Source organism: Babylonia areolata, chromosome 32 (genome assembly GCF_041734735.1).
Source record: "Babylonia areolata isolate BAREFJ2019XMU chromosome 32, ASM4173473v1, whole genome shotgun sequence".
Taxonomy (NCBI): Eukaryota; Metazoa; Mollusca; class Gastropoda; order Neogastropoda; family Buccinidae; genus Babylonia; species Babylonia areolata.
Genome location: NC_134907.1, coordinates 8,697,638 through 8,710,137, shown reverse-complemented (window position 1 = coordinate 8,710,137; position 12,500 = coordinate 8,697,638). Strand labels below are relative to the sequence as shown.

General features: G+C 43.7%; 1 protein-coding gene across 1 annotated transcript in view; it reads left to right on the top strand.

Moving 5' to 3' along the window:
• The window catches only part of LOC143276605 (EGF-like domain-containing protein 2), a 39,015-nt gene that overhangs the window by 25,575 nt on the left and 940 nt on the right, over nt 1-12,500 (top strand). The window contains exons 7-11 of the mRNA XM_076581211.1: nt 160-266; nt 2,672-2,750; nt 3,568-3,721; nt 7,367-7,445; nt 11,348-11,654. Of these exons, the coding sequence (XP_076437326.1) occupies nt 160-266; nt 2,672-2,750; nt 3,568-3,721; nt 7,367-7,445; nt 11,348-11,654 (726 nt within the window). The remainder of the gene's footprint in view (nt 1-159; nt 267-2,671; nt 2,751-3,567; nt 3,722-7,366; nt 7,446-11,347; nt 11,655-12,500) is intronic.

Below are 12,500 nucleotides of genomic sequence, written 5' to 3'. Positions count from 1 at the left end.
ATCATCACCATTACCATCATCATCGTCATCATCATCATCATCAATATCATCACCATTACCATCATCATCATCATTATCATCATCATTACCATCATCATCATCATTATCATCATCATTACCATCATCATCATCATCATCATCATTACCGGTCCTCCCCAGGCCGACAGCAGTGCTCTTCTCAGTGGCCGACTCACAGGGCGTGGCAGTGGACAAGCCCAAAGTGGGCTCTCCCATCACCATCACCTTTAAAGTGGACCCCTACAGCAGTGAGTCTGTTCTCTCTGTCTCTCTCTGTCTCTGTCTGTCCGTTTGTCTGTCTCTATCTGTCTATCTATCTATCTATCTGTGTGTGTGTGTGTGTGTGTGTGTGTGTGTGTGTGTGTGTGTGTGTGTGTGCGCGCGCGCGCGCGTACATGTGTGTATATACATACAGATAGATAGATTAATAGATACATATGCATGATGGTGTGAAAGCGCTTAGATTTGTCTCTGCACAAAATTCAGTGCTATATAAATAATAATATTATTATTATGTCTCTCTCTGTGTGTGTGTGTGTGTGTGTGTGTGTGTGTGTGCGTACATGTGTGTGTATACATACAGATAGATAGATTAATAGATACATATGTATGATGGTGTGAAAGCGCTTAGATTTGTCTCTGCACAAGATTCAGCGCTGTATAAATAATATCGTTATTATTATTATTATTATTATATATGCGTGTGTGTGTGTGTGTGTGTGTGTGTGTGTGTGTGTGTGTGTGTGTGTGTATGCTGACTATACAAGTGTATTTGGGGTAGGGGGGTGAGGTGGGGTAATTTGAATGGGCGTCTGTGTGCATGCATAGATGTACGTAGGGGGTGGGGGGGGATACATGTATGTGTGTGCGTGCAAACATTTTTTGAGATAATGATATTAATGAAATTTGGTAAATTGATTTGTTAAATATGTTCTTTTTAAAATCATCTCATTATTTTTTCCTTCTCAAATTAGATTTTCTTTGTGTTGCTCAGTTAATATTTATACAAATGGTTTCGAAAATTTCAGTACAACAAAAAGTTAATCTGACAATAAATGGTTTCAGTCAGTCAGTCAGTGTGTGTGTGTGTGTGTGTGTGTGTGTGTGTGTGTGTGTGTGTGTGTGTGTGTTGAAACAACAAGAGAGATTTAATCCTACAGAAATGTTATTTACGTTTTAAAATAATATATATATATATATATATATATCTGTGTATACATGTGTGTATACATGTGTGTATATACTTATAAATTGATATATACATAAGAATAGATACAGTGTGTGTGTGTGTGTGTGTGTGTGTGTGTGTGTGTGTGTGTGTGTGTGTGTGTGTGTGTGTGTGTGTGTGTGTGTTGAAACAGAAACGAGCCAAAACACAAAATCAACCCCAACAAACAAAGAGGCACCTCAGATGCCAACAAATGTTATTTACATTGTAAATCAGATCAGTCTCATGCAATCCATTCGTGCGAAACGAAGCGTGTGCGCGGTCCAGTGCGCTAAAATAATAAATGATCAATAAATAACAAAAAATGATCAATAATTATAGATAATGTAATTATCATGCGATGAATCTGGTATGGAGACATATCAAAGTGTTATCATTCACGGCTTTCACAAGGCAGTTAGAATTCTTGGCCCAAATGGATGGGAGACAATAATAATAATAATAATAATATAGTTTTATAAAACGCTATAATACAAGCATAAGCAAGCTCTAAGCGCTTTACAATCCAGTACCTAAATGAAACAAGAAAGCATATAAGAAGTAGTAGACACATAAAACAGAATCATTAATTTTTTTTTTAAAAACACAAAGCATATAACTCACAAAGTAACATACTATCAATACTACAACTGTTACACTCCAACACTCACGCTAACACACACGCACAGACACACACATGATTAAACGGCTGAGATGACAGCAATTTTCACTTAAAATGCATATCTGTAAAAAGGAACTTAATTGTAATCTGCATGCCATAGATTCTGTAAATATTGTGAGACAAGACGTGCAATAAACATATCAGAGTATTGGATATCTACTTGGTCTGAAATCACACACCCCTTCCCTATTTTTATCTCAATAATGGAAACACTGCATTGGGATGGTTATGGTAATCATAATGATCATCATCATCATCATCATCATTAGACGAAGGAGGAGGAGGAGGAGGGAGAGAAGAAGAATATTCATCAGTCACACACACACACTCACACACACACACACGCACACGCACGTACGCACACGCACGCACACACACACACGCACACACACACACTCGTACACACACACATGCACGCACACACACACACACACACACTTCAATTTGTGAAATACACCATGATGATGATAATTATAATCATGTGAAATGTACCTTCAATACGATCGTGCGCCTACAGGTGTGTGCACGTTTTTGTTCGCGTGTGTGTGTGTGTGTGTGTGTGTGTGTGTGTGTGTGTGTGTGTGTGTATGCGTGTATGGGTGTTCGCGCATGTACGTGTGTGCATGCGTGTATGTGTGTGTATGTGTATGTGTGTGTGTGTGTGTGTGTGTGTGTACATGCGTGAATGCGTGCGTGCGTGCGTGTGTGTATGTGTATACGTGCGTGCATGTGTGTGTGTGTGTGTGTGTGTGTGTGTGTTTCAGTATTCACGGACGTGGCTGTCAGGTCGTGTACAGTGTATAACGCTATGAAGACAGTGTCCAAAGCTGTGGTGATTAACTAGTAAGTAATGTCCGGCAGAAGAAAAATCACTGTGTGTCGTTTCAGGGGGATAGAGGGAGGGGGGGGGGGGGGGGGCGAGCTTTACCTACCTCCTGTCCGGGCGTCAACTTTTGTTTTTTGTTTTTTTTTTCCCAATTATTAATGTTGATCTTATTGTATGTTTTTTTGTTGTTGTTTTTTTTGGCGTATATGTATTATAATGTCTAAGATGATTAATTTTCTTTGATTATCCACACACTCACATCAGAGCAACCTAAATGTCAGAAAACTCCAAACTCATGTATAATATAAAATATTGACTGATATTGTCCATGAAACCCGATTATTCAGACAAAGAACTTAGTGTATTTGAAAGAATACTACTTTGAATACATTTAGAAACAATGTATTAATCGAAAACTGTCATGCTATATTAAAAAAACAACAACAACAAACAAACAAAAACAGAAGGAAAATAAGTGTTAGGGTTTTTTTTTGGCCAATGAAGAAGGCGTGTGAAAGCATCAAAAAAAAAGGGGAAAAAAAGCCCAACACATTCTGGTCCATCCATCCATCCATCCATCCATCCATCCATACATACATACATACATACATTCTGTCTCTCATACCTACATACATACCTACAGACAGATATACCTACCGACATACATGCATGCATCCATCCATTCATCCATCATTCCATCCATCCATACATACATACATTCTCCCTCTCTCTTACCAACAGACATACAGACATACTACCTACATGCATGCATAGATGAATCCATGCATACATCATCCATACATCCATATCCAACGTGCACTCTCTAAACCCCAGCTGTGCAGTGCAGCCATTCGGTATGACCCTGGTGAAGCAAGGCGACAAGCACGTGCTGACCCTGCGCGTGCACACGTTCGGCCGTGACCCCAGCCTGTTGTTTGAGTGCTCCGTCAAGGTCTGCACCGTATCTGACTACACCTGTCAGCAACTGGTGAGTTATCCGCTTGGGTTCATACTCACTGCTCTAAAGATAGATGGACAGCTCATTGGCCCATGAAAGCTGAAGCCAACTGGACGCCATATTGGTACTCGTATCCAGGCTGTCCGTCCGTTGAGAAGTCGTCTGTTAACTGATGGTAGTTTGTGGACTGTAACCGTGTATCTTCGATGAAATCGTGCTGTGCTTGCCCCCACGACATGCCAAATGTTGTGTCTTGATTGATATCTGCCAATGGTTTATTTACCAAAGTTATCACACGGGAAAACAGTGCAGTGACACGTTGCGCGAACTTGCTGTGGAGACACACACAGGAATGTCAGCTTAACTCTCTCCATACGAACGGCGAAAGAGACGACGCTAACAGCGTTTCACCCCAATTACCATCATCAAAATATTACAAGCGGAAGGCTCTTATACTGAAGACGTGAATGTTGACAAAGAATACCACAATTCTGACGACGGAAACTAAAGGTTGTGTCATTCAGACACCCACTGGACATCCGAGGGGTCTGTGTAGAGGAGAAGAGAGGACTGGCCGTACTGAGTGAATTAAATGACGCTGCGAGCAAGTGAAAGCTTGCCGTGAAGCAGTCATCGAAACCAGCTGAGCGCTCGGCTATATATATATATATATATATATATATATATATATATATATATATATATATATATATATATATATATATATATATTTCTATGAAGTTACCGTTTTGCGTTGTACTGATACGAGAAGCAAAATGGTTGATTGAGCACTTCCGCTGGCTTCAGTTAGCAAAGGGGCTCAAAGAAGGCATGCGGAATCCACCTATTTTTAGAACAGTGGTTCATACTACTACTACTACTACTACTACTACTACTACTACTACTACTACTAAGAAAGAGAAGAAGAATTCGTCAACAGTGAAATGAGAGCTGAATGTTCAGGTATCTGCCCAGATGTTTTGTAGCGTAGCGTATTTTATCAGAACCCAGTGGCGCCCCTTGGACAAAGTGAAACTGAAAGCGGACAGTATTTAGCAAGTAATGTTGCCTACAGACCCAGCTGATCGCAAAGATAGGACTGATCATCCGTCATTCATAACAACCATGAGTCAGGATACTACTACTACTACAGAGCAGTAGTTCTCCCCACACTACTGTACGCCTGCGAAACTTGGACAGTGTACCAACGACATGCCAAGAAGCTGAACCACTTCCACACAACATGCCTCAGGAAGCTACTGAACATCAAGTGGCAAGACAGGACCCCAGACACAGAGGTGCTCGCAAAAGCCACCCTTCCCAGCATCTTCACCATCCTGATGCAGTCTCAGCTTCGCTGGGCTGGACACGTAGCGCGCATGCCAGACCATCGGCTGCCCAAAAGGCTCTTCTATGGCGAGCTGCAACAAGGGAAGAGATCACACGGAGGTCAGAAGAAGCGCTTCAGAGATACTCTGAAAGTCTCTATTAAAGCGTTTGATATCAACTCTGACTCTTGGGAGGAATCTGCAGTAGACCGTGACAAATGGCGCGCTGCTGTGCACAAAGGCGCCAAGTTGTGCGAGGCCAACAGGACTGCTACAGCTGTTCAGAAGAGGCAGGCCAGAAAGTCACGGGCACACAAGCTCCCTGACAATGATATGCTTGTCTTTGTCTGCCCCAACTGTCAGCAAACATTTCGTGCGCAGATTGGACTATTCAGCCATCTGCGCATTTACAGATAGATTCATGAGCATCCTCCCCCCCACCCCACCACCACCCTCCCCCCATCCCCCAGCTGGATGACAACGATGGTCATCATCGATCTCGATGGACACACACCACACCACCACTAGTACTACTACACAGGGGGCGGGGGGGTAGGGGGGGTGGGGGTGGTGGTGATGGCCTAGAGGTAACACGTCCGCCTAGGAAGCGAGAGAATCTGAGCACCCTGGTTCGAATCACGGCACAGTCGCCAGTATTTTCTTCCCCCTCCACTAGACCTTGAGTGGTGGTCTGGACGCTAGTCATTCGGATGAGACGATAAACCGAGGTCCCGTGTGCAGCATGCACTTAGCGCACGTAAAAGTACCCACGGCAACAAAAGGGTTGTTCCTGGCAAAATTCTGTAGAAAAAATTCACTTCGATACTGATGTCTCTGTCTCTTTTTTTTCTGTCTGTCTGTCTGTGTCTCTATCTGTGTCTGTGTCTGTCTGTCTCTGTCTCTGTCTGTCTGCCTGTCTGTCTGTCTGTCTGTCTGTTTGTCTCTCTCTCTCATTCTGTCCAATTACTAATTGATATTTTTATTTATATTTTTTATTTGTTTTCACATCCCCTTCATGAGGGGCCTAATCCTAAATTGAATAAATCATCTGAATCTGAGTCTGAACCTCTCTCTCTTTGAGGGCTGGATGTAAAAAAAAAAAAAATTAAAAAAAAGCAGCTATGCTCACTCCACTACCCTCGTGAAATAAAAATTCGTTCCGTTTCGTTTCGTTTCGTTTCCTCTCTCTCTCTCTCTCTCTCTCTCTCTCTCTCTCTCTCTCTCTCTGTCTCTCTCTGTCTGTCTGTCTCTCTCTCTGTCTGTCTGTCTGTCCGTCCCTCTCTGTTTCTGTCTGTCTGTCTGTCTGTCTCTCTGTCTCTGTCTCTCTCTCTTTCATTCTCTGTAACTTCGCTACGTAAGAAAACAGGAAGGCTCTGTTGTGTTTCATTATTTTGAATGAGTTTGGCTGTGAAGCGGTTTTTTGTTTGTTTGTTTGTTTTGTTTTTTGTTGTTTTTGTTTTGTTTTTTGTTGGTTTGTTAGTTTGTTTTTGTTGGTTTTTTGTGTGTTTTTTGTTGTTGTTGTTGTTGTTTTTTTTGTTTTGTTTTGTTTTGTTTTGGGTTTTGTTGTTGTTTTGTTTTGTTTTGTTTTTTGTATTTAGTTTTTGTTGTTGTTTTTATCTATGTTTTAGTTTGTTTGTTTTTCTGTTGTTGTTGGGTTTTTTTTTTTGGGGGGGTTTTTGTTGTTGTTTTTTTGTCATTGGATTGCGCAAGTTTTGGTTTATTGTGTAATGACATCAGAAGGCCTTGTGTTGAAGAGATCAGTGCGAAACGATGTCACTTCCGGGCTAGTTAAACACAGAGATAACATTGTAATAACTATTGATTCTCAGCTTGCAAAACTGTTTCTCGTCGCTGTGTGATTGGTGAATCAACAAGTCAGAGAATTTATCAACGTTTATAATAACACCGGTACAATGTCTGTTATTTCGGGTGCCTACGGGGTTGGGGAGGTGTGTGTGTGTGTGTGTGTGTGTGTGTGTGTGTGTGCGCGCGCACCTTTGTGCGTGTGTGTGCGTGTGTGTGTGCGTGCGTGCGTGTGTGCGTGTGTGTGCGTGCTTGCGTGTGTGTGTGTGTGTGTGTGTGTGTGTGTGTGTGTGTAAATATCTTTGATAATGATTGATAATCATTATGTGTGTCTGCATATACGGATTCGTATGTCATAATCTATGATAATGATTGAAAAAAAACCCCGTGTCTGTTTATAATTATATCAGTATCAGTGATGATGATCAATGATGTGTGTGTGTGTGTGTGTGTGTGTGTGTGTGTGTGTGCGTGCGAGCGTGCGTGCGTGCGCGCATATGTCTATGTGTACGCGTGTATGTGCGTGCATGCGCGCATGTTTCAGCCGGCGTGTTATTCTCCTAACGCACCAGCGGGAGCGGGAACCTCTGATCTCCTTGGTCTGCTGATGTCACCCTCCCCTGGTAATGGTAACTCACTGTGTTCATTCGTTCTGTAATTTACCGTGTACGTTGCCCACCCCTGGTAATGGTAACTCACTGTGTTCCTTCCTTCTGTAATTTACCGTCTACGTTGCCCACCCCTGGTAATGGTAACCCACTGTGTTCCTTCGTTCTGTAATTTACCGTCTACGTTGCCCACCTCTGGTAATGGTAACTCACTGTGTTCCTTCGTTCTGTAATTTACCGTCTACGTTGCCCACCTCTGGTAATGGTAACTCACTGTGTTCCTTCGTTCTGTAATTTACCGTCTACGTTGCCCACCTCTGGTAATGGTAAGTCACTGTGTTCCTTCGTTCTGTAATTTACCGTCTACGTTGCCCACCTCCGGTAATGGTAACTCACTGTGTTCCTTCGTTCTGTAATTTACCGTCTATGTTGCCCACCTCTGGTAATGGTAACTCACCGTGTTCCTTCGTTCTGTAATTTACCGACTTCGTTGCCCACCTCAGGTAATGGTAACTCACTGTGTTCCTTCGTTCTGTAATTTACCGTCTACGTTGCCCACCTCTGGTAATGGTAACTCACTGTGTTCCTTCGTTCTGTAATTTACCGTCTACGTTGCCCACCCCTGGTAATGGTAACTCACTGTGTTCCTTCGTTCTGTAATTTACCGTCTACGTTGCCAACCTCTGGTAATGGTAACTCACTGTGTTCCTTCGTTCTGTAATTTACCGTCTACGTTGCCCACCTCTGGTAATGGTAACTCACTGTGTTCCTTCCTTCTGTAATTTACCGTCTACGTTGCCCACCTCTGGTAATGGTAACTCACTGTGTTCCTTCGTTCTGTAATTTACCGTCTACGTTGCCCACCTCTGGTAATGGTAACTCACTGAGTTCCTGCGTTCTGTAATTTACCGTCTAAGTTCCCCACCTCTGGTAATGGTAACTCACTGTGTTCCTTCGTTCTGTAATTTACCGTCTACGTTGCCCACCTCTGGTAATGGTAACTCACTGTGTTCATTCGTTCTGTAATTTACCGTCTACGTTGCCCACCTCTGGCAATGGTAACTCACTGTGTTCCTTCGTTCTGTAATTTACCGTCTACGTTGCCCACCTCTGGTAATGGTAACTCACTGTGTTCCTTCGTTCTGTAATTTACCGTCTACGTTGCCCACCTCTGGTAATGGTAACTCACTGTGTTCCTTCGTTCTGTAATTTACCGTCTACGTTGCCCACCTCTGGTAATGGTTACTCACTGTGTTCCTTCGTTCTGTGATTTACCGTCTACGTTGCCCACCTCTGGTAATGGTAAATCAGTGTGTTCCTTCGTTCTGTAATTTACCGTCTACGTTGCCCACCTCTGGTAATGGTAACTCACTGTGTTCCTTCGTTCTGTGATTTACCGTCTACGTTGCCCACCTCTGGTAATGGTAACTCACTGTGTTCCTTCGTTCTGTAATTTACCGTCTACGTTGCCCACCCCTGGTAATGGTAACTCACTGTGTTCCTTCGTTCTGTAATTTACCGTCTACGTTGCCCACCTCTGGTAATGGTAACTCACTGTGTTCCTTCGTTCTGTGATTTGCCGTCTACGTTCCCCACCTCTGGTAATGGTAAGTCACTGTGTTCCTTCGTTCTGTAATTTACCGTCTACGTTGCCCACCTCTGGTAATGGTAATTCACTGTGTTCCTTCGTTCTGTAATTTACCGTGTACGTTCCCCACCTCTGGTAATGGTAACTCACTGTGTTCCTTCGTCCTGTAATTTACCGTCTACGTTGCCCACCTCTGGTAATGGTAACTCACTGTGTTCCTTCGTTCTGTAATTTACCGTCTACGTTCCCCACCCCTGGTAATGGTAACTCACTGTGTTCCTGCGTTCTGTAATTTACCTTCTACGTTGCCCACCTCTGGTAATGGTAAGTCACTGTGTTCCTTCGTTCTGTAATTTACCGTCTACGTTGCCTACCTCTGGTAATGGTAACTCACTGTGTTCCTTCGTTCTGTAATTTACCGTCTACGTTGCCCACCTCTGGTAATGGTAACTCACTGTGTTCCTTCGTTCTGTAATTTACCGTCTACGTTGCCCACCTCTTGGTAATGGTAACTCACTGTGTTCCTTCGTTCTGTAATTTACCGTCTACGTTGCCCACCTCTGGTAATGGTAACTCACTGTGTTCCTTCCTTCTGTAATTTACCGTCTACGTTGCCCACCTCTGGTAATCGTAACTCCTTGGTTTTCGTGTGTTCTTTTAATTTACTGTCTACGGTGCCCACCTCTTGGTAATTGTAAGCCCCTGTTGCTCGTTTTGCTTCAACTTCCTCTGGTTGTGGTCACTTCTTGTGTTCGTTTGTTCTGTTATTTACCGTCTTTGTCGCACACCTCTGGTAACTGTAACTCGTTGTAGTAGTATCCTCATTATCATCATCATCGGTGGTAGAGTAGTAGTAGTAGTATCCTCATTATCATCATCATCGGTGGTAGTAGTAGTAGTAGTAGTAGTAGTAGTAGTATCCTCATTATCATCATCATCGGTGGTAGTAGTAGTAGTAGTAGTAGTATCCTCATTATCATCATCATCGGTGGTAGGAGTAGTAGTAGTAGTAGTGGTAGTAGTAGTAGTATCCTCAGTATCATCATCATCGGTGGGAGTAGTAGTAGTAGTAGCAGTCTCATTACTATCATAATCGGTGGTGGTGGTAGGAGTAGTAATAGTAGTAGTAGTTGTATCCTCATTATCATCATCATCGGTGGTAGTAGTAGTAGTAGTAGTAGTAGTAGTGGTAGTAGTAGTAGTAGTAGTAGTAGTAGTAGTATCCTCATTATCATCATCATCGGTGGTGGTAGTAGTAGTAGTAGTAGTAGTAGTAGTAGTAGTAGTAGTAGTAGTATCCTCATTATCATCATCGGTAGTAGTAGTAGTAGTAGTAGTAGTAGTATCCTCATTATCATCATCATCGGTAGTAGTAGTAGTAGTAGTAGTTTCATTACTATCATCATCGGTGGTGGTAGTAGTAGTAGTAGTATCCTCATTATCATCATCATCGGTAGTAGTAGTAGTAGTAGTAGTAGTCTCATTACTATCATCATCGGTGGTGGTAGTAGTAGTAGTAGTATCCTCATTATCATCATCATCGGTGGTGGTAGTAGTAGTAGTAGTAGTAGTAGTAGTAGTAGTAGTAGTCTCATTACTATCATCATCGGTAGTAGTAGTAGTAGTAGTAGTAGTATCCTCATTATCATCATCACCTGTGGTAGTAGTAGTAGTAGTAGAACAATAACAACAACAAACACTATTATCAGTATCCTCATCATCATCATCAGTAGCAGTGACAGCAACATTATCATCATCCTTGGTAATAGTAGTAATAGTAGTAGGAGTAGTATTGTAGTAGTAATAGTATCCTTATTATTATCATCCTTGGTGGTAGTAGTAGTAGCAGTATGCTCGTTATTATCATCATCAGTAGTAGTAGTAGTAGTAGTAGTAGTATCCCCATTATCATCATCATCGGTGGTAGTAGTAGTACTAGTAGTAGCAGCAGCAGCAGTAGTAGTAGTATCCTCATTATTATCATCATTGGCGGTAGTAGTAGTAGTAGTAGTAGTAGTAGTATCCTCATTATTATCATCATCGGTGGTAGTAGTAGTAGTAGTAGTATCCTCATTATCATCATCATCGGTAGTAGTAGTAGTAGTAGTAGTAAGTAGTAGTAGTAGTAGTAGTAGTAGTAGTAGTAGTAGTAGTAGTAGTAGTAGAAGAACAACAACAACAAACACTATTATCAGTATCCTCCTCCTCCTCCTCCTCATCATCATCATCAGTAGCAGTGACAGCAACAGCAGTGTCGTCATCATCATCATCATCATCATCATCATCATCATCATGATTATCATCACTACGACCTCCGTTCTGGCTACAGGAGGATCCACGGGAAGCGGATCTCTCTCCCTGTCGGATCTGCTGGGAGGAGGAGGGGGAGGACCCAGCGGTGGTGGATCCAGCGCTGGTGGGTGGTCTGGTACCGGTACCAACGACCTGGCCAGTCTTCTGGGCGGTACCACCATCAATGACTGGCTGGCTCCCGCTGGCGGCAGCGGCACTGCTGCTCCTGCTGCTGGTGGCGGAGGTACCGCGGGACGTAGGAGGCGTCGTGACGTCAGTGGACTCTCCTACGTCACTGACGAGGACGACGACGACGTCATCATGGTGGTTCGGGGGACTCTGTGGTGAGTGAGAGAGTGAGAGAGAGAGGGGGGGGGAGATGGAGAGAGGGAGGGAGGGAGAGAGAGAGTGTGAGAGAGAGGGGGAGAGAGAGAGAGACGGAGAGGGAGAGAGAGAGGGGGGGGAGATGGAGAGAGGGAAGGAGGGAGAGAGAGAGTGTGAGAGAGAGGGGGAGAGAGAGAGAGAGACGGAGAGGGAGAGAGAGAGGAAGAGAGAGAGAGCTAGAGAAAGAGCGCGCGAGAGAGAGTGAGAGGGAGAGAGAGAGTGAGGGAGAGACAGAGAGGGAGATAGAGAGAGAGGAAGGTAGAGCAAGAGAGAGAAAGAGAGAGAGAGAAGGATAGTGAGAGAGTGAGATGGAGATAGAAAGTGAGAGGGAGAGAGAAAGAGAGAGAGAGGGGGGGAGAGAGAGAGAGAGAGAGAGAGAAAGAGAGAGAGAGAGAGAAGGGAAGAGAGAGAAAGAGGGAGAGAGAGCGTGTGTGTGTGAGGGAGAGAGAGAGAGAGAGGAAGAGAGAGAGGGGAGAGAGAGAGAGAGGAAGAGAGAGAGGGGAGAGAGAGAGAGAGGAAAAAAAGGGGGGGAGGTGTGGGAGGGGGTGGTGAGGGGGGGGGGGGTGAGGGGCTGGCTGGCAGTTCAACAACGGACTGTGTTGTATTGTTGTGGTGTGGTGTTGCTGTTGGTGTGTGTATGTGTTGTGTTTTTGGTTGGGTTGGGTTAGGTTGTATTTGTGCTGTGCTGTGCTGTGCTGTGCTGTGCTGTGCTGTGTTGTGTTGTGTTGTGGTGTGGTGTGGTGTGTGGTGTGTTGCTGTGTTGTGGTGTGGTGTGTTGTGCTGTGTGGTGTGGTGTGGTGTAATGT